Consider the following 27,637-nt stretch of genomic DNA (forward strand, 5'->3'; position numbering starts at 1 on the left):
TCAAACTATTTCCCTTGGATGATGTGAAAAAATTGGTTTCATTGCTTCCCCTTACAAACTCAGCCCAATAAGGACATATCTATCATAATAAATGTTTACAATTTTATGCAATTTGTATTCTACAGAGAATATGAATATGTAAATTATTTCAGAGGCCTTGTTCTAGTGCATGAAGTTGTGGGTTTTCTAGGTTATGTAATACTCTTTATTCAAAGGAATGCCATCTGTCTGTCTTAGCATTTGCCTCTCAAGTATGCCGTTTGCAGCTGTCTTCCCAAGAATATCCTATTGTTTGGAGAACTCAGAAATCTCTTTTTGACCCCTGACTTCTTTCAGCTGCAACAATATTTCATTGTTTCAAAGCAGCAATTTCAGGGTCAGATTGCCTTACATATTATATATATTATATTCATTGTTCTAGCCCAGCTGTGTGGTTCACATAGGGTCGACTCTATCCTTTGGCAGTTTATACCGCTTAAGTCCATTGGCCCCATGCTGTCCTGAGCTGCCTGATAGTTCAGCTTTTCTCATTACCACCCTCTGACACCTTTCTAAGTAAGTCTCTATGTCAATCAAGTCCATCTGCATTTTCATTCTTCAGAACTGGCAAGTCAAGTGCAATAGATCCTATAGCTCAGAATAACAGCTCAAATCAGACAGACCTTTACTTGAACCCTGGCTTTGCTTTATGTGACTATGGACATTCCTTACTTGAGTCTTGGTTCCCTCATCTATAAACTTTGAAAAAAATAATACTTTTTCCATGGACAATTGACTATGTAATAAAATAGTACACATAGAATACTTAATCCATGATCCATATTATGTTTTTCTAGGGCAGGGGTAGATAGTGGTTATGTAAAGAGATTCATGCCAGAGGCTTCAAAGTCCCAGGGTCAATCCCCCGCACCACCATAAGCCAGAGCTGATCAGTGTGCTGTGGTTAAAAAAAAAAAAGTGTGTATTTTTCTCTACATATTTCTGAGTAATTACTAATGTAAATAAGGAGGGGCCAAGTGGTAGTGCATCTGGTTGAGCACACACATTACCATGCATAAGGCTTCAAATTTAAGCCCCAGCTTTCCACCTGCAGGGGAGATGTTTCATGAGCAGTGAAGCAAGTCTACAGATGTCTCTTTTTCTCTCCTTTCTCTCAATTTCTCTCTCTCCTATCAGCTAAATAACAATAATAGTAATAAAGTTTGTAAAAAAGAAATGTAAGAAAGTATGCTTGGCAATCTAAAGCAAAGTAAATCTTATTTTCATATTCATTAATATTCCAGGCCATTTTTTCCTTTTGTTTTGTTGAGAGAGATAGAGAGAAATTAAAAGAGAAGTGGGAACAACAACTGGAAAAGAGCAAGAGACGGGCTCACTTAATGGTGACCATTCTGGCCAGTACCAGTCCACTCTATCATTTGGGACTGTATTCAGGAAACCCTTGGATTCCCACATACATATTATGGGCCTTTACCTCTAATAGATCCCTCTATCAACCGTTACTGGTCATTTCTATCAGAAAGATCATCATAATCCCTCTTGTTGGCCTTTCTAAGACCTTGCCCTCATTGTAGATCAGCAGTGGTATGGAGTGCCCTACTCTCCAAGGGGAGTCTAGGTCATCCTGCTCTGCCACTCAAGAAAGACTGGTCCTGAAATGCTCCCAGCTGTGACCATAGGCTATGACCTCAGACTGACAGGGACTCAAAGTTTACACAGGTGCCTATGCTAAAGTGAATATATAGGGGCCCTGGGTCAGATCAGTGGAGTAAACAGTTAACTATTTAGGTACTTTCTTCAAGTCTGGTAGTTACTCTCTACCCTAATCCAGATTTCTAGCCCTATTCCAAACTCTGACTACATCTTCCCAGACAATATTTCAAATAAAAATCATGGGTTCATAGGAACATACCTAAAATAGACTTGCTAGCTTCTCTCCACTCTGTGATCCCTATTCTCTCCCTCTCTATCTCCTCCTTCCCTCTCTAGTTCTCAGTCTCTATCCAATAAATAAACAAGTAAATAATACACATGATCATATCTGCAAATAATTATCACTTCTTTTCTGATCTGAGAGTCTTTTAATTTCTTGTTCTTCTCTAGTTAATCTAAGGCCTATAGTAGTAATCAAATAAAAGTGTCAGAGTGTACAGCCTTGTCTTATTACTGATCTTAAATGAGAGTTTTTGTTTTTCACCATTAAGTATGTTATTAGATGTATGTTTATGGTACTGTGTGTGTTCTCAACTAGGTGTGCCACTGCCTGGCCCTGTGTGTCTATGGTATATAGTGTTTATTATGTTGAGGTTTATTTCTTTTATCTCAACTTTATGAAAACTTGTTACCATAGATGAGTATTGAATTTTGTCAAATGTTTTATCTGCATCTGTTGGTGTGACCATATGAGTTAATTGGTTCTTTTAATCATTTTCAAGGCACTGTGTAAATACTGCTACTCAGTGTAGGTTATCTGCCTTATTTTATGCACATTTTTTATAACTTTTTTTTTTTGCCTCTAGGGTTATCACTGGGGCTCTGTGTTTGCACTACAAGTCCACTACTCCTAGTGGCCTTTTTTTTTTTCATTTGTTGTTGTTGTTTATTGTTGTTGGATAGGACTGAGAGAAATTGAGAGAAGAGGGGAAGATAGAGAGGGGGAAAGAAAGATCAACACCTGTAGGACCTGCTTCATCACTTGTGAGGCGAACCCTCTGCAGGTGAGGGTCCTGGGGATCGAACCAAAATCCTTGCACCAGTCCTTACGCTTCGTACCATGTGCTCTTAACCCAGTATGCCACAGCCTGGCCCCTTCTTTATAACTTTTAATTGGCCTGCTAGAATGTAAAAGAGGGATCACATCTTACTTGTCTTTGTAACTTCACTGTATTAGAGGCCTAATAACATCAAAAAAAAAAAATCTATTAACATGAATAGCTTGCATAGCTTCATAAGTGAAAAGCTTACCACAACTAAATTGTACAGCCTTTAGCCCATTATCTAGTTCCTTGGACAAATCTAAGTGATAATGTCTCCCCCTCTTTCTTACAAGAAATTTTTGAAATGGAATTGGGTGATACATTTTGAGCCTTTCAGAGACAGGACTGCATGCAACACTTTGCCTCTGAGCAGTTGCATAATTTAGTTAGATGACATCTTGTGCTGGAATCTACTTTAATGTGAAGACTTTATTAAGAGTTGTTCTTTTTTTTGAGAAAGTAATAAATTATGCAGCCTTTCTGGTGATTTTGAAGTGGTTTAGGAGATTAGAAATCAAGTATGGACCAGGGAACTAAGTTAATTACCTATCTATGACTTCATTTCTTTCTGCTCATTTTTGGCTGTCCCCTTCCAGAGTATTTTCAGAGTACATGTTCCTGGTGTTGGAAATAAAATCATGGAAATATAGAGTTCTAAGCAAGCTTAGCATCAAGATTTCCTGCTGCAAATAATAGGGTCTCCTTAATTATATGTGGAATAAATTAATGACTCTGTCAATGACTGCATTTCCACCACTGCAGATCATTGCAGTATCTCAGTCAGGTATTCTTCTCCCAGTCTTTCTCAATATTTCCATGTTGATGACACCTCATTAACTCTGAAGACCATTCATTCCATTTGTCAACAGACTTAGCTACTGTCAAATGCCACTTTAAATGTTGTGAAGCTTTTCTCTAATCCTACTGGGCAGTTAGTCACTTCTGTCCTGCATTCCTCAAGCATCTTACTCATAACTCTGTTACAGATTGATCATTACTCTACTACATAACACCCATTATGGCTCCCTTTCTAGATTGAGCTCCATGAAAACAAAGATGTGTCTTATTTTCTTTACGCTTTCAGCTCCTAGAATAGTACAAAATGAAGAAAGGCTGAAAGAGAACAAACAACATGAGTGAAAGATTAATAATGGTACATGTATATAAATTGCTAATTCAGTGGCTTCCTAATAGGAATGTATGTACCCCAAAACATTACATTGCTTCAGGAAGAAAAAATTTAAACTATTCCCACTTTTTTTTTAACTCAACCATTCAAATTTCTGTCTTTGTGTCCACAAAACAATTAGCAATCTCTATACAACTATATAAAAACATGAATGGAATATATCTTTTTTTTTGTATGTTTTTTTCTCTCACCATTACTGTCACCAGAGGCCTTTTTCCCCATCCCCACCTCTATATATAACCACTGTAGTTCTCCCACGGTCTTAGATACAGGTTGACTTTTTTTTTTTCATATTCATGTGTTCAATTTGGTTTAAGTCATATGTGGAATATGGCATAAATCTTTACATATTATTTTTTAATATAATTTTATATATATTTAATTTGTAAGCAACCATATTGGTAGATACATGCTCAAACATTTTATGATACAGATACTAGTAATTTCAGAAACCTTTAATAGCTGTTTGTCAAGTACTGTGATAAGCATTTGCGATTATTTGTTCCTCTATTTAGAGTTTTTTGGTGCTAGGACTTCCCTCAATTTTACCACTACTGACATACTCTTTTCTCTTTTCCTTTTAATATCAGAGAGAGAGACTTCCCAGCACATTGCTCCACCATTCATGAGGCATTTATGTATTGTATTCTCATGTGGTGCTAGATGCCCAAGCCCAGGTTCTCATACCTGATACCACACAAATCCATTCATTCCCAATGGCAACTTTATTTCTTTTTCTTTTTGTGTATATTGTTGTTGATGGTCTTTCTTTTTGATAGAGCGTGTAAGCTAGAGAGGGATAAAACAAGGAAGAGAAAGAAAGGAGAGACACCAGCCACACAGCTTATGAAGCCTCCCTCTTGCAGATGGGAACCAGGGACTTGAACCTATGTCCTCCTCACACATTGGTGGCACGTGTGCTTTAACAGCTGCACAGACAATTCACCCTCCATGAATTAGACTATTACATTCAGTTTCTTAACACAACCAATCTTTGCAGATATGCAAACAAAAGCAAAGTGGAAGACAGCATGGTAAAAGTATGATGGTCAGGGATTGATTTCATTTTCAAATCTGATAGCTGAATGACTGGAAATTCTGTATGTTTATATACCATAAAATTAATTCTTTTAAAGTGTAAGCTTCAAGAATGTTGGTATATTTATAAACTTCTGTAACCAATACTTAATTTCAGAGCATTTGTTTATACTACCCAAAGAAACCCCATACCCATTAGCAGCTAGGCTCCCCTCTCTTTCCTCCAGCCTATTTCAACCACTAGTTTATTTTCTGTCTCTCTGTATTTGTGTATTCTGGACATTTTATGTGAATGGAATGTTAAGATGACCCTTTTTCATTGACTTTCTTCATGAAACACAATATTTTCAAGGCCCATCTATGTTCTAGTGAGTTTCAGTACCTTATTACCGTTTATGGCTATACTATATAACATTGTATGTATAAGCAAAAATCCACTCATCAGCTGATGGACATTTGGATATTTCTACTTTGGGGGTCTGTTATGAATCATGATGCTATGAAGAGTCATGGACTAATTTTTGTGTGAACGAATGTTTTCCATTGTCTTGGGTACATATTTGGGAGTAAATTGTGATAACTGATGTTTAATATTTTGAAGAGCTGCCAAACTGTTTTTGCAAAATGGCTGCACTATTTTACATTCATAACAAAATATGTGTGCAGATTCTGTTTTCACCACATCCTTGCCAGCACATATTACCACCTTTGCTATCATAGCCTTCCCAGTGGATCAAAAATAGTATCTCATTGTGATACAAATTTGTATTTCTCTAACAGTTCCCCCAGCTATTCCTTTTTGAGCTTATTTCAGTCCCCTCTTCTATTTTAATATTTTACATTGGACTATCTATTTTGTTCTTGTGATATCTATTATGTTCTAAGACACTCAAACATGTTATATACACATACAAAACCTCATGTTAGAGATTATGTGACTTCCCAGGGTAACTAGCTGCTGAAGCCTCAAACTCTAATTCTAGTGAGTTTCCAATAACAATTTTCCAGAAAAATCTTTGCCTCACATTTTTATATCAGAATATTTTATAGCCCAAATTTATGATTATGATACTTTATTTATAAAATATTAAAGCTTTTAATGCCATAGGAATGCCAAGAGTTTCTGTAAAATTATATTTTTCTCTAAGTTTGACTTTCCTGTGAAGCAGAAAAGTAGTAAGATGAAGTATAGTAAACATCTCAAAGGGGTAAGAATAGAGGATTGAATAGCTAAGAAATACTTGTATGTCATGAAAATGCCTTTTTGACACAATAAATATTTGCAGACATACAAGAGAATTTTTCAGTAGTTTTCAAGTTCTATGTCAATCCTACATGTCAATCACCCCATGAGTCATATATGATGCTAGTACTTCAGCCATGGTGAAATCATCATTTGTTATCAAATTTGGTTTATGCCAGCAATAAAGGGGTCTGAAAATTCCACATGCCAAGTTCAGCTCTACACATTAAGAAGGTATTTGTATTGGTCACAAAGGATTTGTAGTAATATTTGGGGGGAGGTGCTTGAGAGCTTCAATATAGACTGTCAGTCACTTAAAATGTATGGTAAAGTCTATAATATCAATCTAAGTGTTTATTGTAGCTGCAAGACCTTTCTGACTTTCAGACCTAACATGTTCCCATCTTATGTTTATATTTTGTTTGATGGCTTTTAATAGCATTAGTCATTCTCAGTCTTTCCATAAATTGAATATATTTGATCAGAATATTCACAGTGGTTGTGACATTCACCGTTTCCCTTGTGAACTACTTCTTTATGCAAAGTTATTCTTCTATTAAAAAATACTGTAGATTTGTGTTTATTTAGTCAACCATCATACACCAGATATAGCAAATGCAGTGATGTAAGATAGTTATGTTTGACTTTGTAGAACTCATATTCTTCTTTTAGGGTCTCAAAACAGTTATATAACAACAATTGTAATAAATGCTTGAAGAAGAACAAGAACAATAACAACAACATTTTAGACTGTGTGAAAGCACATAACAGAGGAGCTGAGCAAGTTTGTGTTTGTCAAAAAGTCTTCCCAAAAGGGTCAATAAAATAGCTCACTTGGATAGTGTGCTAGTTTGCCATGTGTGCTGCCTAGATTTGAGCCTGATTCCTACTGCAGTAAAGGAAACTTTGATGCTGTGGTGTCTCCCTCTCTCTCTCTCTCCATGTATCTATATCTATCTATCTATCTATCTATCTATATATATATATATATATGTGTGTGTGTGTGTGTGTGTGTGTATGTATATATATATGTATGTATATATATACATATATATATTTCTATACTTAGGAAAAAAGAGAGCGAGAAGAGAGGGAAAGAAATTTTAGATATGTGATGGCAGGCAGGAACCCTGTGTAGATGTCACCAGATGTCACTGGTGTACAGTGCCTCTCTAGGTATTATAGATGCCATTTCCCATATGTGCAGTTGAAGAACTTTAGATATGGCCCATCATCCTCACCATGGGCTGTAAAAGAACTGGAGTCTGTGAGCGTCTTCCTGTTTTCAGGTGAAGACACCAGAGCCTCACCTGGCCAGTCACAGAGGCCAGAAGGAAAGAAAGGAGGTGGGAGGAAAAGAAAATATGAAAAAAAAGTTTTCCCAAGGGCATTGAAACATGATTTGGTACTTGAAGAATGCAAAAAAAAAAAAAAACTAGCGAGCACGTGTGCATAACTGAAGACAGACATGAGTGTGATGCTTTGGGGAACCTTAGCAAAGGGCACTAATGCTTCAATATCAAAAACAAGAGCAGAAGGAAAGACAGCGTAGGCATCATATAAAGACATTTTAAAATATTCGGGTTTCTCTTGAAGGGGAGCAATTGCAGGGGATTATGTTATGAAGTGCAATTTCTCGGTAAACTATAAATTTAAGAAAGGCCAAGTAAACCTTCTCTCTATTGCTTTATTCTATCTTGGTCAGGCATATGACTGGAGAAACTATCAGCCCAGCCAAATGAGTGAATCTGAGTTGCAAATGCTGGCAAGCCTGCGACGACAACAGAATGAAGACCTGGAGGACACAGGTGCTTCCCATGGCCTGAGTGCATCCCAGGTTGACAACTGTAATGTCAGCATCAGCACAAGCAGTGATGACACAACCACCTGGAACTCCTGCCTGCCACCCGTGAGTCCCCTGGCTCTGCACCTTTGTTTACTGCCTCAAGAAGGGTCAAGTTTCTTTATAGCAAAGCCCAGCCTTGCCTGGGAAAAACGAATCACATGAAAGCAATGTCTATGAGAAATACTCAAGAGCCCATTCTGAACTAGTCTTCCAGGTCTGTCTCAGTTTGGAAACATTGTCTTGTTAAGCTGAAATGCACTGTCTTTTCTTTTTTTAAAATTTTCTTTTATTTAAAAAAGGATTAATTAACAAAACCATAGGGTAGGAGGGGTACAACTCCACACAATTCCCACCACCCAATCTCCATATCCCACCACCTCCCCTGATAGCTTTCCCATTCTCTATCCCTCTGGGAGCATGGACCCAGGGTCATTGAGGGTTGCAGAAGGTAGAAGGTCTGGCTTCTGTAATTGCTTCCCCGCTGAACATGGGCGTTGACTGGTCAGTCCATACTTCCAGTCTGCCTCTCTCTTTCCCTAGTAGGGTGTGTCTCTGGGGAAGCTGAGCTCCAGGACATATTGGTGGGGTCTTTAATCCAGGGAAGCCTGGCTAGCATCCTGATGGCATCTGGAACCTGGTGATTGAAAAGAGAGTTAACATACGAAGCCAAACAAATTGTTGAACAATCATGGACCCAAAGCTTGGAATAATGGAGAGGAAGTGTTAGGGAGGTACTCAATGCAAACTCTAGTGTACTTCTGCTTTCAGGTATATATTTTGCAGTAGTTTATGGATATGTGTGAACATAAGCTCTCTCTCTCAGAGAAACTGGTGTATATCTAGGTTTTGGGACTTTGTTAGAAGGTGAACCACCTGAGATGAAATTAGAGTGTACTATAAAAGGAAAGGTCTCACCCGAGTAATGAAGCTGAAGGGTTGTCATTCCACACCTGAAGTCTCTGGACACAGTCTGAGGTGAAGCATGTTGAGGTGGCAATCGTTGCGTTGGTTAGGTTGTGATCGGCGGAGGCAATATTATTTGGTATGGATTGGGAGAGGCATATGGGAAAGTGGGCCCTATCCAAGGGTTCCAGGACTGGGGGAAGTAGGGGCTCTATAGTGGAGATGTGAGGTTCCTGCTGTCTTAGGGTTCAAAAAGATAATCGATAGCTAATGTTATCATCACATTATTTGGTAATTGGGTTAACTTTGAAAAGTCCTTTTGTTATGGTTTGCTGTACAGTATCCAGTATCTTGTATATAGCTGTGCTATTGGATGCTTCTAATCTACTTGGTCTAGGCTTTTGAGAGAGTCCGCATGCCCCATCCAAAAATGGGCAGAGGATATGAACAAAACATTCACTACAGAGGAGATCCAAAAGGCTAACAAACATATGAAAAACTGCTCTAGGTCACTGATTGCCAGAGAAATGCAAATTAAGACAACATGAAGATACCACCTCACTCCTGTAAGAATGGCATACATCAAAAAGGACAGCAGCAACAAATGCTAGAGAGGATGTGGGGACAGAGGAACCCTTTTACATTGCTGGTGGGAATGTAAATTGGTACAGCCTCTGTGGAGAGCAGTCTGGAAAACTCTCAGAAGGCTAGACATGGACCTTCCATATGATCCAGTAATTCCTCTCCTGGGGTTATACCCCAAGGACTCCATAACACCCAACCAAAAAGAGGTATGTATTCCTATGTTCATAGCAGCACAATTCATAAAAGCTAAAACCTGGAAGCAACCCAGGTGCCCAACAACAGATGAGTGACTGAGAAAGCTGTGGTATATACACAATGGAATAGTATGCAGCTATCAAGAACAATGAACCCACCTTCTCTGACCCATCTTGGACAGAGCTAGAAGGAATTATGTTAAGTGAGCTAAGTCAGAAAGATAAAGATGAGTATGGGATGATCCCACTCATCAACAGAAGTTGAGTAAGAAGATCTGAAAGGGAAACTAAAAGCAGGACCTGACCAAATTGTAAGTAGGGCACCAAAGTAAAAACCCAGTGGTGAGGGGTAGACATGCAGCTTCCTGGGACAGTGGGGGGTGGGAGTGGGTGGGAGGGATGGGTCACAGTCCTTTGGTGGTGGGAATGGTGTTTATGTACACTCCTAGCAAAATGTAGACATATAAATCAGTAGTTAATTAATATGAGAGGGGGAAAATCAATTGTATTTCTCAAAGTTTTTCAAAGCACTGTCTTTTCTTAGATCATCTTACTTACAGATGATGTATGTCAACTCTATGATGAGAGGCAAAAACAGACATTGAAAGAAAAGAGTTAGTTTTATTGTAAACTCCACTGGATCCCCAGCTCCTAGCACAAGCTCCCACATGAAGAGGAAGCTCAAGATTTTTATATTTTATTTATTGGATAGAGATAGAAATTGAGAGGGAGGAGAGATAGACCTGCAGAACTGTTTCACTACTCTCAAAAGTTCCCCCGCTGTAGGTGGGAACTAACAGCTTGAACATGGGTCCTTGCACACTGTGACATGTGCTCTGTGCCAGGTACACAACCACCCAGCCCCTTCAAGGTTTTTAAATAAATATTTGTTAAATGAATCAACAAACAAACAAAAAAAAAAAAGACATAGATATACTGGGATTTTTCCCAGATGTGATGGCAGGCAGGAACCCTGTTAAGATGTCACCAGATGTTCACTGGTGTACAGTGCCTCTCTGGGTACTACAGATGCTGTTTTTCATTTGTGCAGTTGAACATTTAGATATGACCCATCATCCTCACCATGGGCTGTAAAAGAACTGGAGTCTGTGAGAGTCTTCCTGTTTTCAGGTGAAGACACCAAAGCCTCACTTGGTCAGTCACAGAGCCCAGCACAAACTCCAGTGATGTGATTAAGCCCTTCCTCCACAATATTCTCCTCAGAGATCTCCTAACTCAGTTAGAAAGACAAAGCAGAAACATTGACTAAGCAGTCTTGCACAGCAGAAGGAAAGTCATGAAGCAAAATAGTAAAATCACTACTATAATAATGGTCATTGAAAGGCTAGGCTGTGGCACACCCAGCAGAATGCACATGTTATAGTATGCAAGGACCTGGTCACTACCTGCAAGGGGGAAGCTTCACAAGCAATGCACAGTGCTGCAGGTCTCTCTTTCTCTCCCTCTCCCTCTTCCACTCCCTATCTCCCCCTTCCCTGTTAATTTCTCTCTACCTCTATCCAAAAATAATAGCTACCATTTAAAAATATTTATTTATTAACACGGGGAGGGGGAGACCAGAGCATCACTCTGACATATGCCATGCAGAGGATTGAAATTATTGAACTCAGGACCCTAAATTCAACAATTTAACCATTGTGCCACCTGCCAGGCCACATGGAGATGTCATATATATATTTGTTATTTATGTGTTGCATTTGATAGGACTTAGAGAAATTGAAAGGGAATGAGGATAGAGAGGGAGAGAAAGACACTTGGCAGCACTGCTTCACAGCTCATGAAATTTTCCTCTTGCAGGTGGGAACCAAGAACTTGAACCCAGGTCCTTGTTCATGTAACATGTGCACTTAACCAAGTACATGACTGCCCACCACCAGATTTTGCCTTTTTCAGACTGCAGTGTGGTCTCTGACCTCCCCCCACCCCATTGCACATTCTCCCCTCTGCTGATGCCCCATGCTCAGTATCTACAAATCAAGATAATTTCCTCAGCTGTAGCTGTAGCCTAGGATGCAATCTACCTCTGCTCCATAAGGTTCTGCCCGCCACCTTCCATGCATCTATTGGGTACACATCTGATCCATCTCCCTTGAGTAGTGAATACAATTGAGTTTCCATTTCCAGATGAAAAAACAGAGACTTTAAGTAAAATCAGATCTGAGCTCCTGGTCACAATAATGTGATAACTTTTTTTTTTAATTTTAAAAACACTTTATTAACATCTATAATTCTTTAAAAAAAAATTTTATTATTTATTTTCCCTTTTGTTGTCCTTGTTTTTTTATTGTTGTTGTAGTTACTGTTTTTGGTGTTAATATCATCATTGTTGGATAGGACAGAGAGAAATGGAGAGAGGAGGGGAAGAAAGAGGGGGAGAGAAAGATAGACACTGGCAGACCTGCTTCACCGCCTGTGAAGCGACTCACCTGCAGTTGGGGAGCCAGGGCTTGAACTGGGATCCTTACACTGGTCTTTGCGCTTTGTGCCACTTGCGCTTAACCCGCCGTGCTACTGCCTGAACCCCAACATCTATTATTCTTTTTTTTCTTTTTTTAAATTTATTTAAGAAAGGAGACATTAACAAAACCATAGAATAAGAGGGGTACAATTCCGCACAATTCCCATAACCCAATCTCCACATCCCACCCCCTCCCCTGATAGCCTTCCCATTCTCTATCTCTCTGAGAGTAGGGATCCAGGGTCGTTGTGGGTTGCAGAGGGTGGAAGGTCTGGCTTCTGTAATTGCTTCCCCGCTGAACATGAGCCTTGACTGGTTGATCCATACTCCCAGTCTGTCTCGCTCTTTCCCTAGTAGGGTGGGGCTCTGTGGAAGTGGCACTCCAGTACACATTGATGGGGTCGTCTGTCCAGGGAGGTCTGGTCAGCATCCGGAACCTGGTGGCTGAAAAGAGAGTTAACATACAAAGCCAAACAAATTGTTGAACAATCATGGACCTAAAGACTAATAGTGCAGATGAAGTATTGGGGGTATTCCCTGCATGCTCTTGTGTACTTCTGCTTTCAGGTATATATTTTTCCCCTAGTTTATGGGCACGGGTGAACCTATGTTCTATCTCAGGGGACCTGGACTATATCTAGGTTTGGGGACTTTATTGGGGAGTGGAACATCTGGAATGGAATTAGAGAATACTATGAAAGGTAAGGTCTCACCCGAGTGATGAAGCTGAAGGGTTGTCATTCCACACCTGAAGTCTCTGTTCACAGTCTGAAGTGAAGCATGCTGGGGTGGCACTCGTTGTGTTGATTAGGTTGTGATCCATGGATGCAATATTATTTGATTTGAATTGAGAGCAGCATGCAGAAAAGTGGGCCCCACCCTAAGGTTCCAGGACTGGTGGAAATATAGGCTGTATAGTGGAAATGTGAGGTTCCTGTTGTCTTAGGGTAACATCTGTTATTCTTAAGGCAATACACTTGGTCCATAGGACCACAATTCTTTATTTATTTATTTATTTTTAATTTATAAATAGTAAACATTGACAAAACCATAGGATAAGACGGGTACAACTCCACACAATTCCCACCACCAGAACTCCTTATCCCATGCCCTCCCATGATAGCTTTCCTATTTTTTATTCCTCTGGGAGTATGGACCCAGGGTCATTATGGGGTGCAGAAGGTGGAAGGTCTGGCTTCTGTAATTGCTTCCCCACTGAACATGGGTATTGACAGATCGATCCAAACTCCCATCCCGTCTCTCTCTTTCCCTAGTGGGGTGGGGCTCTGGTGAAGCAGGACTCCAGGACACATTGGTGGGGTTGCCTGTCCAGGGAAGTCTTGTTGGTATCATGCTAACATCTGGAACCTGGTGGCTAAAAAGAGTTAACATATAAAGCCAAACAAGTTGTTGACTAATCATGAACTTAAAGGCTGGAGTAGTGCAGATGAAGAAATGGGGGGGGGTCTCCATTTTGTAAGTAGCTAGTAGGCATATTTTAGTTATACACAATATATATCTTGCCATTCTCTTCTGGCTTTTAGAGTTTGAGTGGAGAAATCTGCTGATAGTCTTATGGGTTTTCCCCTGTATGTGACTTTTTGTTTTTCTCTGGCAGCCCTTAGGATCCTTTCTTTATCCTTACTTCTTTTCATTGTAACAGTGTGTCTTGATGTCTTCAGGTCCGGGTTGAATCTCTTTGGGACTTTCTGGGCTTCTTTCTGGACTTCTTCCTTTCTGTTGTTTAGGACTGGGAAGTTTTCTTCTATTTCCTCTAGGATGTTTACTTCCCCTTCCTCTCTTTCTTCCTCTGGTAGACCAATTATATGAATGTTACTTCTTTTGAGATTATCCCATATGTCTCTGTTGTTGTTATCAGTGTCTCTCAATCTCTTTTTGAGCTCTTTTACCTCTTTCTTAGTTTTCTCTAGCTCATCTTCTATCTGGCTAATTCTGTTTTCTCCCTCTGTTAGTCTGCTTTCCCTTGCCTTAACTTATTTTTTCAGTTCAATTATAGTATTAGCTTGTTCTGCTAATTGACCTTTTAGCTCTGCTAGTTCAGCTTTGTTTTCTAATTACTTTGAGGTAGCTAGTATTTTCCTTGAAGGTCTCATCTTTTGTTTCCCTCATTCTGATAGCCCTTTCCACCATAGTTGTCTTCATTTCTGTGATTATTAGGTTTACTATTGCTTGCATACTTTTCGTATCTATGGTTACTTCTGACTGATTTGGAGTTTCTTCTGGGCTCCTGTCCTGATTGTGCTGGCAGTTTTATTTGCTCTTGGTTTAGCCATGTTTTTATTGATGTGGTTTGTATTCTTCTGTTGTTGTGTTTTGAGTACTAGCCACACTGTACTACAGACTTTTCACAAATGCAGTCCCAAACCTCAGAAATTACAACAATAGCAACTGAAGCAAGGATTGATTCAGTTCAACCAATACTAGTTAACCAAACAACACCTCCAGTCCAAGAAAAAAATAGCAAACAAAACCAAAAGAAAGAGAAAGGAAAAAGGGAAAGCAAGAGTAGATAGTTATGAAAATCTACTGTCCACTATAAGTTCTAGGGATAACAAGAGGGAAAAGGAAAGTAGAAAAGACACACACACATAGAGTTCACAGAGTCAGATCTCTTCCACAAAATAATTCACAAATGAGTGTCAATGAGTTCAGAAAGTAAAAGAAGAAAGAGAAGAAAAAAAGAGTAGTGAAAGGAGTTTTGTTTTTTTTTAATTAGTGGGAGAGAAAAAGATGGGAGGAGGGAAGATTGAGAGAGAAACAAGTTCCTCTCACAATGGATAGGACACCCAGTCACTTACCAATGTTAAAGACAACAGCAGTTAATTTTGGTCAACCTGAAGAGGAAGGAAAAGGGACACACGTATATAATAATAGTAATAATAAAATTAAATAGAGTAATAGAGGTTGGATCACTCCAGACTGGCTGCACGCAGCCTGAGCAAAGACACCAATTATAAGAAGTATTAAAATAATAATAATAAAAAAAATAACCTCCAGGTAGTCTTTCCCAGGCAGGGCTGAGTCTCTGATTGGGAAGGTATTTTGTCACTCAAATAGAGTTCCAGCCACCTAAAAAGAGAGAGAGAGAGAGAGAGAAAAGAAAAGGGAAAGGCTTGGAATGATACCCCTGCTGTGCCAGGAATCTTGGTAAAGAAAATAGCTCTGCAGGAAGTCTGCTAGGAGCAACTGGCCAGCCAGTGGGGCTGATTCTGTGGTGGGGGGAGGGTGAGTTCAGAAATAATGAAGCCAAAGATTTTCCATTCTTTGTTTGTTTGTCCTCTGCCAGCCCATGAGTGGATTATAGGACTCTTTTTAGGTGTCACACTGACCACCCCTTTTATTCACCCTTTCACAGACATGCCAATTATCCTACAAAAAAAAACAACCACTTTTTTTTATTATACAAAGGAAACATTGAAAAAAACCATAGGATAAGAGGGGTACAACTCCACACAATTCCCACCACCAGAGCTCCATTTCTAATTCATATATATAGTATGACTTAGCTATCAGATGAGTGCTACCAATATGAAATTTATTTTTTTTATTTTTCTTTATAAAATGGAAACACAGAACACAATAGAATAAGAGGGGTACAATTCCCACCACCAGAACTCCATATCCCATCCATCCCCTCCCCTGATAGCTTTCCTATTCTTTATCCCTCTGGGAGTATGGTCCCAGGGTCATCATGGGGTGCAGAAGGTGGAAGGTCTGGCTTCTGTAGTTGCTTCCCCATTGAGCATGGGCATTGACAGGTCAATCCATACTCCCAGCCTGCCTCTCTCTTTCCATAGTGAGGCAGAGCTCTGGGGAAGCTGGGCTCCAGGGCACATTGGTGGGGTTGTTTGTCCAGGAAAGTCTGGTTGACATCATGTTAGCATCTGGAAACTGGTGACTGAAAAAAGAGTTAACATATAAAGCCAAACAAATTGTTGACTAATTATGAACCTAAATTAGGCTGGAATAGTGCAGATGAAGAGTTGGGGGGGGGGGTCTACATTTTTTTATAGCTAGTGGGCCTATTTTAGGTATATTCCAAAAGGCCCATGACTATACTAGTTGGGTTTTTTTTTTTTTTTTCTGAGCCTCACATCTGATATGTAGGTGGATCCAAGTTATTGTCTGGTAAAATGATGTCATGACTGGAAAAAGGGCTAGAATAGCTCCCAAATATGGGGAAGGTATATAAATATTGTTGACTGTGAACCCATTGATTTGATCTGGGACCCATTTTCAGCATAGGAGCCTATGTAACCTGCATCCCTGTAGGTCTGACCTCACATTCTGTTGTCATCAGTAGGAACATTCCAAGCTTACCCAATATTAGGACCCATCTACCTCAGGTGTAGCATCGAGTATGTTGCATATGTTGTCCAGCCTCCCTTCAGAGGATGGAACGTGCTCTACCATTGTTGATCCAAAGTTGAGGGCAAAGTCCTATGGAGGCCCACAGTGGGGTCTACTGTGTTGTTCCTGATGGAGATGACCAGTAACAATGGAGAGAGGGATCTATTTGAGGTCTAGGCCCATCATGTCTGTTTGGAAGTCTCAGGACTCCCCAACTAGGGCCCCAGCTGATGGGGTGGCCTGATAGTGACTAGAAGTCATTAAAGTATGCCAGTCTCTTTCCCTTATTCAGCTTTTGCAGTCCTTGCTTTGATAAGGTTAGCTTTGGAGTAAGTGAGATAAGTGTAATAGGAAGTAGGTGAGGAGGGTATCTAATTCTAAGTAGAAACTGTTTCATTGCGCACTTGATGGTGTCTTTTTAGGTCTTTCTACTTGCTTGCTGCATATATTGACACATGGCAGACTATTGTGCACTTTTGCTTTAAGATATATACTTTGCCCTAATTTATGGATAGATGTGTAAATATGCCCTACCTTATGGGACCTGGTCTATATCTAGGTTTTGGGGCTTTGTTAGAAATTGAACCACCCAAAATGGTATTAGAGAATCCAATGAGAAAGGAGAGGTCTCACCTGAGCAATGATGATGATGGTTTGACATTCCACACCTGACCTTTCTGGACACAGTCTGAAGTGAAGCATGCTGAAGTGATACATTGATTAGGTTGAGATCATCAGATGCAGTATCATTTGGTATGAATTGAGAAAAGTATGTGGGAAGGTGAGCCCCACCCTAGAGGTTCCAGGACTGGCGGAAATAGAGGCTCTATAGAGGAAGCGGGAGGTTCCTGCTGTCTTAGGGTTTAAGAAGGCAATAGATAGTTATTGCTGTAATCAAAGTATTTGGAAATTGGGTTAACTTTGAAAATCCCATTGTTGAGATTTGTTTTATCATACAGGATATCATCATAATTTGTATCCTTTGGCATTATTTATATATAGCTGTGTTTTATAAAGTAATGCCACCTGTTGCTTCTGTTCTCCCTGGTCTAAACTTTTAGAAAAGTCAACATTTCAAAGAACAAGTCATTACTAGAAATGTAATAACAATTTGAGACCACTGTTAAAATTAAGTCTGATTATACATTTGAAGTCTTAAGTGCTTAGATTGAAGGAACATATACTCAACCTATGAATTAAAAGGTTTAAGACATTCAATCAGTTTTTCCCCTCTCATATTAATTACATAGTGATTTATGAGGCTACAAGTTAATAGATGTGTACATCAACACCAATCCCACCACCAAAGGATTGTTTGGATCCCCCCCAAAAAATATGATATTTCTATCCTGGAGAGAACCACAAAAAGTCTTCATGGGAAAGGGATTCAAATGATCTCTGAGGAACTTGGGTGGAGAGTGGGGGGGTGGGGGTCATGGCAATTTTTCTTTTTTTTCATTGGTGTTCTTAACTTGCCTTTCAAGTTCCCCTGGCCTGGCTGTGCCTACATTAACACTGATGATATCAAGTATGCATAGCCATGCAAGGCCTCAGGCAGCCTTAATGCAGAAATACCCCATGTGCTGGTTTCTGACTATTCTTAGGCATCCAGAGCAAAGAATGTAGGCTTTTTCCAATGCAATTTTCGGTGAAACTGAAACATTGCCCTTCTAAAATATTCCTTAGCAATCATTTAAACTGCATGTAAGAAAGAGAATGGTGACCTCCTGAAAGAGCTCATTCTGTCACTAGGAGACCAGTGTTACAAAAGGGCAAGCTGAGGAATGATTATTTATGGACCAAAAAGACTGAACTCTTGGTTACCCTGGATACCGTGTTCTCTTCACTGTCCTGTTCGGCAAGGACTGAAGTCTTGTGCATGACAATTACTCTGCTCTGAAAGTATACAGCCCAAAATAACACCATTGGTAATGAACTTAATAACCCTCTATTTGGCCAAATGAGAAATTGAAAACATTCTATTTCTCAGACTGAGAAAATAATTGAATAGCCTACTTTGAGTATTCATAAGATGTTTATTATTGCAACAAATTCCATCTATTGGAACTATCACCAAATGGAAAATTGTATTCCTTAATAAATTCTGTATCATATTGCTTACAAGAGTATAAATAGAGAAATTTACCAGAGCTATTTCAGTCTTTGTGAAAGCCCATACCCTTTTCTCTAGAACTTGTACAGTGAAAATGAAGAAATCAAAGAACACATAGTTTTCCCCAATGACATCCTGTTTTTCTAGTGTCTCAGTGAATGACACTGTCACTCATAGCTGAAATTGGGAAGATATCTCCATTTATCCCACTCCAGGCTTCTAATACCTGGTTTGCCTGCAAATTCTCAGGATTCTTTCTCCTTTTTACCTGTTAACCTTCTTTCCTGGATCCCATAGCTTTAGCACTTTATCCTTCCTGAAAATCTCTCCCCTAGCCTCCGAAGTCCTCATTACCACACCAGCCTGAGCACCACAGCCTGATGGTTCAGAGCATCTGTTCTGCAGCCAAGTTGTTGAGGCTCACACCCAAGCTGTGACCTTGTGAAGCACCTGCCACTGTATCTAAGACATCACTGTTTAATAAGTTAAGGTTAGTTGTCATTATCTTTATTGTTCATACTAGTGATCCATCCGGTGCTCATAGCTGATCTTCTCTCCTTTTAAATTGGTGATGGGAAATCCTTTCCAAAGGGACTTCGTGAGCAGCTTTGTTGCATCCAGCATTAAATCCATCAATTGCCATATTCACTGTACTCTGCCAATTACCCCAGCATCCTTTAGATGTTTTGGGAAAAAAAAGTGTTCTCTAGAGCCTTTTTTTATATTTTATATCTAATTTTAGAAAAAGACTGGATTTTTTAAAGAAAGAAAATACTAGTGAATTAGAACATTAGGCTTATTTCTAATACTTCTAATACTCCTGCATAAGACTCCTTGACTCCCCATTGCCTCTAGGCATTCAGAGTCTCCCAAGATGTGAGCCCTGCTCCTCCTCTCCAGCCCCATCTCTCACCACTCTCCACTTTTCACTCCATGCTTTAATCTCAGCTTTAATTTCCTAAAAACTCTCTGTGAACATCCTTGTACCATGTACATTCTCATCCCTAAAGATATAGATTGAACTTTCCACATCCTTCTCCAGGCATCCTTATGAGAGACTTCTTCCTGCCACAGGAACCACAGATATCTCCCCAACTTTCACCACAACCCAGCTTGTGTCTCTCACTAACTCACTTGGCATATAAGTGAGTGGCACAGAATGCTCTGCTGAGGACACCAGGAAGGCATTACCTAGCCTTGAGTTGTTGACCATTTGTGGAGGAAAACAAGTCAGAGTGCTAAGGGACACTAGAATAAAGAATGTGGGAACATGGCAAAGAGAGAGCAGTTCATTCATTCCTGTTGATTTTGAAGAGGCTTTTGCAAAGAAAGCTACCATGCAGCTAGAGTCTGTGACTGGGTGCAAGTTCATCATGTAGGAAGATGAGCTCCATATTCTGAGAAGCAGCAGCAAGTCTGTAGGCATGCAGGTGAAGGCACTCTTTAAGCAGACAGCGTCCCCCATTGCATGTCTCTCTCCGTGAGCTTCATTGGAACCTGAAATGAATTTTTGCTTAACTCAAGGTCACTGTCTGCCCTGACCCTGGCATCCACCCAGAATTACTTGAGCTCTGTAGCGTGGCTTGCTCAGTACTGCCAGGCCCCCTTTTAAGGCCATGCCATTGCTCACGCTCCACTCTGCCTGCAGGCCCTTATAACACTTCTATACCCAGAGCACTTCATGTTCTCCAGGGCCCAATGCAAATGGCACTTCTGCTTCGTGCTACCCTTCCTGGCTCTCACCCACCCTGCACCAGATGTTTCGCTTCTTTCTCTGGTTTCCTAGTCTCAAAGATGACACTCAACACAGCTAGTAGCCATTTCCTTTTTCTTTTAATTTTTAACATTATATTTATTCATTTATTGGATACAGAGAGAAACTGAGATGAAGGGGGAGATAGAAAGGGAGAAAGAAAGATACCTGCAGTACTGCTTCACCGCTCATGAAGCTTCCCTCCACAGGTGGGGACCAGAGGCTTGAACGTGGCTCTTTGTTCATGGTAGTATTTGCACTCAGTGGAGTGTGCCATCACCCAGCCCCATCTAGTAACCAGTTCTATCAACAAGCAACTTCTGATACTTACCCCTAGGGTCCTTGAAGCCTAGAGCCCAGCATGAAGTCACACTCACTCACCTCTGCCTTGCAGTCATCAGTTGAATGAATCAACTATGAAAATATTCCTCTTTTATTCTAAAATAAAAGTAATCCTTAGCCCAAGTTCAAAATACACATCAGTCTTGCTTTGCTGAAATAAATCCTGCACAATTCAGATAGCAGTTCACAATCAGGATTTGATGAGTGGGTATTAACACTCCACATAAAAGGAAAGTCTCCCTCTGGGCAGGTGCCCAGGAGCTATCCTGAAAGCCAGGTGTTTGAGGCAGGTCACAGTTGGCCCACCATCGTCACCTGACAGCTCTCACACTCTGCAGCCTGACACTGGGCAGCCAGTGCTGAGTGAAATGAAGTCCTTCCCGAGAGCTATTGTGTTTACCATCAGCTTTGACTCCTCAGCTCCCCTCAGCATCTGTACAGTTCAGAGTAATAGGCACTGTTTCAAAAGTGTTTAGATATAATAAATTAGTCATTTGAAAGTGTAATTAAATGTAACTATATTCCTCATAGCAAATTGGTTGTAGGCATCTCTGGCTAAATAAATCAAGCCTACTGAGAAATCTATTGACCTTTGACAGACAAATTTTTCAAAGTTTCTAAGTTAGAACCAAATTCAATTAAAAACAGCACTTTACAAATTCTGTGGAAGCCAGGCTACAAGTAATCAATTTGGGATGATTTCTGTTAGGAATACCCCTTGTGAGATTTAAAAATTCGGTGCTAGGTAGCCTTAAGGAGCAGACTAGGAGTTATTTATAATAGATTTTTAAGTGGATTTTATTTTGAAGAGGGGTTTTGATTAACAGGAGAATAAAATCATGTCTCCTGTGGGGAAAGTTCTTTTTTTTTTTTTAAATTTTTTATTTAAGAAAGGATTAATGAACAAAACCATAAGGTAGGAGGGGTACAACTCCACACAATTCCCACCACCCAATCTCCTTAACCCACCCCCTCCCATGATAGCTTTCCCATTCTCTAGCCCTCTGGGAGCATGGACCCAGGGTCATTGAGGGTTGCAGAAGGTAGAAGGTCTGGCTTCTGTAATTGCTTCCCCACTGAACATGGGCGTTGACTGGTCGGTCCATACTCCCAGTCTGCCTCTCTCTTTCCCTAGTAGGGTGGGTCTCTGGGGAAGCTGAGCTCCAGGACACATTGGTGGGGTCTTCAATCCAGGGAAGCCTGGCCAGCATCCTGGTGGCATCTGGAACCTGGTGATTGAAAAGAGAGTTAACATACGAAGCCAAACAAATTGTTGAGCAATCATGAACCCAAAGCTTGGAATAGTGGAGAGGAAGTGTTAAGGAGGTACTCACTGCAAACTCTAGTGTACTTCTGCTTTCAGGTATATATTTTGCAGTAGTTTATGGATACGTGTGAACATAAGCTCTCTCTCACAGAAACTGGTGTATATCTAGGTTATGGGACTTTGTTAGAAGGTGAACCACCTGAGATGAAATTAGAGTGTACTATAAAAGGAAAGGTCTCACCCGAGTAATGAAGCTGAAGGGTTGTCATTCCACACGTGAAGTCTCTGGACACAGTCTGAGGTGAAGCATGTTGAGGTGGCAATCGTTGCGTTGGTTAGGTTGTGATCGGTGGATGCAATATTATTTGGTATGGATTGGGAGACGCATACGGGAAAGTGGGCCCTATCCAAGGGTTCCAGGACTGGGGGAAGTAGGGGCACTATAGTGGAGATGTGAGGTTCCTGCTGTCTTAGGGTTCAAAAAGACAATCGATAGTTAATGTTATCATCACATTATTTGGTAATTGGGTTAACTTTTGTTATGGTTTGCTGTACAGTATCCAGCTGTGCTATTGGATGCTTCTAATCTACTTGGTCTAGGCTTTTGAGAGAGTCCGCAAATCAAATACACAGCCTATATATTAAAAAGATTCAGTTTGTGTTTTGAGAAACTTTGAGACATACAACTGATTTTCGCCCCTCTCATATTAGTTAACTAGTGATTTATATGTCTACATTTTGCTAGGAGTGTACATAGACACCATTCCCACCACCAAAAGACTGTGACCCATCCCTTCCACCCACTCCCACCCCCCACTGTCCCAGGAAGCTGCATGTCTACCCCTCACCACTGGGTTTTTACTTTGGTGCCCTACTTACAATTTGATCAGGTCCTGCTTTTAGTTTCCCTTTCAGATCTTCTTACTCAACTTCTGTTGATGAGTGGGATCATCCCATACTCATCTTTATCTTTCTGACTTAGTTCACTTAACATAATTCCTTCTAGCTCTGTCCAAGATGGGTCAGAGAAGGTGGGTTCATTGTTCTTGATAGCTGCATACTATTCCATTGTGTATATATACCACAGCTTTCTCAGCCACTCATCTGTTGTTGGGCATCTGGGTTGCTTCCAGGTTGTAGCTATTATGAATTGTGCTGCTATGAACATAGGAGTACACACCTCTTTTTGGTTGGGTGTTATGGAGTCCTTGGGGTATAACCCCAGGAGAGGAATTACTGGATCATATGGAAGGTCCATGTCTAGCCTTCTGAGAGTTTTCCAGACTGCTCTCCACAGAGGCTGTACCAATTTACATTCCCACCAGCAATGTAAAAGGGTTCCTCTGTCCCCACATCCTCTCTAGCATTTGTTGCTGCTGTCCTTTTTGATGTATGCCATTCTTACAGGAGTGAGGTGGTATCTTCGTGTTGTCTTAATTTGCATTTCTCTGACAATCAGTGACCTAGAGCAGTTTTTCATATGTTTGTTAGCCTTTTGGGTCTCCTCTGAGGTGAATGTTTTGTTCATATCCTCTGCCCATTTTTGGATGGGGTCATTTGCTTTTTTGGTGCTAAGTTTGCTGAGCTCTTTATATATTTTGGTGATTAGTTTCTTGTCTGATCTGGCATGTGAAGATCTTCTCCCATTCTGTGAGGGGTCTCTCTGTTTGTTTAATAGTTTCTTTGAATGTGCAGAAGCTTTTCAATTTGATGTAGTCCCATTGGTTTGTTTCTGCTTTAGTCTTCCTTGCAATTGGGTTTGATTCATCAAAGATGTCCTTGAGGTGTAGGTGGGAAAGTGTTTTACCAATGTTTTCCTCTAAGTATATGATTGTTTCTGGTCTGACATCTAGGTCTTTGATCCATTTGGAGTTGATTTTTGTTTCTGGTGAGATAAAGTGGTTCAATTTCATTCTTCTGCAAGTTTCAACCCAGTTTTCCCAGCACCATTTATTGAAGAGAGCCTCCTTTTTCCATTTAATCCTTTGGGCCCCCTTATCAAAGATTAGATGTCCATAGGTGTGGGGATTTATTTCTGGGCTTTCAATTCTGTTCCACTGGTCTGTGTGCCTATTTTTGTTCCAGTACCATGCTGTTTTGATGATGATGGCTTTATAATATAGTTTAAGGTCTGGGAGTGTGATGCCTCCATTTCTGTTTCTTTTCCTCAAGATGGTTTTGGCAATTCTAGGTGTTTTCAGATTCCAGATAAATGATTGTAGTGTTTGTTCTATTCTCTTAAAGAAGCTTGGTGGAACTTTCATGGGTATTGCATTAAATTTGTATATGGCTCTGGGGACAATATTAATTTTGATGATATTTATTCTTCCAATCCATGAGCATGGGATATCTTTCCATTTCTTGGTATCAGTTTCTATTTCCTTGAGTAGCGACTCATAGTTTTCAGCATACAAGTCTTTCACTTCTTTGGTCAACTTTATTCCTAGGTATTTGATTGATTTTGCTGAAATAGTAAATGGGAGTGATTTCTGGATGTCTTCTTCTTCAGATTTAGTGTTTGCATAAAGAAATGAAGCAGTAGCTATTCATGGACACACAGTTTGATGTGATGATCAAAAGAAAATTGACTATCAGCCAATCTGCAGCCAGTTCCATTAACTGACATGTTCACCTCTAAAAGGGTAATAATATGACCAAGGAGATACAACAGCAGTGGTGTACCAGACTTGCAGACATCTCAGGCTCAATCACTGGCACCACTTCCCACCATAAGCCAGAACTGAGCAGTGCTCTGATATTTCTCTTTTGCTCTATTTCTCTCTCGCTCTCTTATCTTGAAAATATTAATATCTTTAAAAAGTAAAATGTGAATAGTAAAGCGTCTTCCACAGATTGACTTAGTGGGAACTGAATGAATTCATGAAACAGGCCCAGTGCCTAACAGTGTAAAGCTCACAGCGTAATTTCCTGCTCCCCTACAACTAGTCTCCTTGAAGGAACATTGGGGTAACCATAAGAAATGTCTAAGACATTTTTCCTTTTCACAATCACCAAGGGCCATAAAGCTGGGCAGATGTTCTTCATGTCTGTTATAACAAATTTAACCACTGAAACTCAGACTGGCCCCCTCAAAGCTTCACAAATCAATATTGTTAGTATTAGTATGAGTATGAATATTAGTATCTCTCATACTCACCACTAAACTAGATTCAAGAAAAACATGCTGTATGTGCAAGCTCCTCTGTGAACAGATGCCCCAAAGGCATCGTTTTTTTTTTTTTTTTTTTCAAGAATTCCCATAACCTATTCTTAAGCACATAAGTTCCCTGGCTTCTTTGCTTTTTCTTTTTTTCTTATCACATCCATCAACATAGCACATTGCAGAGCATAATATTTGGGAGAAGAAGAAAAAAACACTTAATAAATTAGCAGCATATGGCGAGGTTCTCAGACAAGTTATTTATGGCCCTGACTAACCTTGCCACGCTATTGCCATTTTCCTAGATTTTACATAACAACATAAAAATATTGTCTTTACCTTTAACATGGCAGGATTATCTTATCTCCTGTTCTTTTATTTAGCCTTCACTTCTCTCTCTTGTACCAAAATTTCTAGTGGCTTAATCATGGAAAAGCAAAGCTTTTACCACATACTCTACTGTTGTTAATTTTAAGTATGTGTTGTTTTCCTGAACTAGTGTATAGCAACAGCACCACCAAAAGGACAAGTTCCTAAAAGCTGCCTGAGATTGGTTTCATTTCTTTGCTCTGCAGCCTGTCAGCATTTTACAAGATGATTGTTGGCTGTTATGTGTCCAATATGGGGTATATTGGCATTCCAGGCTCTTTATACTTAATAGCTCTTAATTTGTCCTAATCTATAGATCCATTAACTTCTCAGGTCTTTTTAGGTGTAATGAATTTTCTTGGAATCTTCACAAACTTTTTGTTAAATAGTTGATTGTGCTAAGCTGCAAATAAATCGCATGAACAGATGTTCTTATACCACTGTCAAAACCATCTATGATAACTGGCATTAGTATATTATCTGTGCTATCAGGAGAAAATACTGAAATGCACAAGTTGCTGTCTTTAATGATTATGAAAGTCACCCCATGAAATAAACTTCCCTCGCTCTCAGAGTGTTATCTTATGTTTGTCCCAAATTTAGCAGTGTGTCAAAACCTATTGTATTTTAAATATATCATGATGTGTGTTGAAAGTGAAATCAAATGAACTATGGCAAGGAAGTAATTTTTTCTATTTCAAATAAATGTATTTCAGAATTCCTTTTGCCCTGCCATAAACTGAAGTGAGCTTTTAAGATTTGTTATCTAAAAACCTAAGTATTCACCATTTGGCTGTCCCCCTCCCCCATACCACCACCACTGGAATAAGCACTACAGCCTGGTGATTACAAGGATAGCCTCTGTAATCAGATTCTCTGCATTCAAATTCTGGCCCACAATTTCCTGGCTGACTTTGTTAATACCCAATGTCTGAATTTCCCCTTCTTTTAGATGGAGTTGTTCAGTGATCTATTTATAGAATTTCTGTGAGATTCAAATGAGATATTCTCTGTAAAGGACTTAACACAGAATAAATGTTCAAGAAATATCAGTCTCTGCTGTTATTATTGTCATAGTGATTTGTAGATATTGACTGCTATTCTCTGACTCTTTTTAATATTTCATAAATGTGGCTGAATTCCAGAAGAAAAAAAAAGTTACTTTGACTGATGTTTCACAGGATGCTAACTATCTAGAAACATCAATAGTAGAGCAAGTTTTCGGCCACATATGTGTAGAAGCATAGAGACTTCCATCTGTGGATGGAAATATATGACTGCAGACAGCCATCATGCTTTCCCCACTGCAGTATTCGCAGAGAGCTTTTAGAAACCATTAGGTGCATTCTTGTTCATTTCACTTTGGGCTGAGAAAAACAAAAAGAATTCCTTCAAGTGAAGGCTTTGCTCTTCCAAAAAATCAAAGCAAAGTTACAAGTACTGAAATAACGTGATGAAACATTTTAGCTACATCATTGTTATAATCCTTTCCCTTCTCTGTGTCTGATTGTGAATTTGGGAGCCATGTAGAGTCAATGAACTGGAGTTCCCCTGTTTATTGTAGCACACACTCTAAATTAAGACTTTCTTCTCTAATTGAGTCAAAAACAGTTGGAGTTTATATGTTGCAGTCTGTAGCAGTTACATTTAGTTTATAATTTGTAAGTTATGTTTTTCTACATTTATAAAGTATACATTTATCGTCCTATCAGTTTGTAGCAGTTACACTTAGAAGTCAGAAATCTCCACTGTGATACACTTATAAACATTTAAGTTGGGTATTCAATAAGATTTGTTAGTTGCCTTTCAGTGATCAAAATTAATTCAAGGAATCAGATAAATTCAGACTTAGTTTCATTACACTTTCAGTTTTTTGTTCGCCTTCCTATCTGTTCATGTCAGTTATCCTTCCTACTTCAGAAAGTTTCCATTAGTTGTCTTTCTGTTTTCAAGTTGTTATAAAGCACTACAAATCTGCATTTTTTAATTGTGTGTTTGTGTTCACTCCTGACACCACTGGATCTGTTTT

The 27,637-nt window shown here is 39.6% G+C and overlaps 1 protein-coding gene across 7 annotated transcripts in view; it reads left to right on the plus strand.

Annotated features, from left to right (window-relative positions):
* The window catches only part of CFAP20DC (CFAP20 domain containing), a 307,663-nt gene that overhangs the window by 194,541 nt on the left and 85,485 nt on the right, over window positions 1–27,637 (plus strand). For 6 of the 7 annotated variants that reach the window (XM_060203003.1, XM_060203000.1, XM_060203002.1 and 3 more), the window contains one exon: window positions 7,932–8,135. In XM_060203003.1, coding sequence (XP_060058986.1) covers window positions 7,932–8,135 — 204 coding nt within the window. Of the gene's footprint in view, window positions 1–7,931; window positions 8,136–27,637 lie in introns of those variants that run through there. The other variant, XM_060203010.1, reaches the window with a different exon arrangement.

This window comes from Erinaceus europaeus, chromosome 12 (assembly GCF_950295315.1).
Source record: "Erinaceus europaeus chromosome 12, mEriEur2.1, whole genome shotgun sequence".
Classification (NCBI taxonomy): domain Eukaryota; kingdom Metazoa; phylum Chordata; class Mammalia; order Eulipotyphla; family Erinaceidae; genus Erinaceus; species Erinaceus europaeus.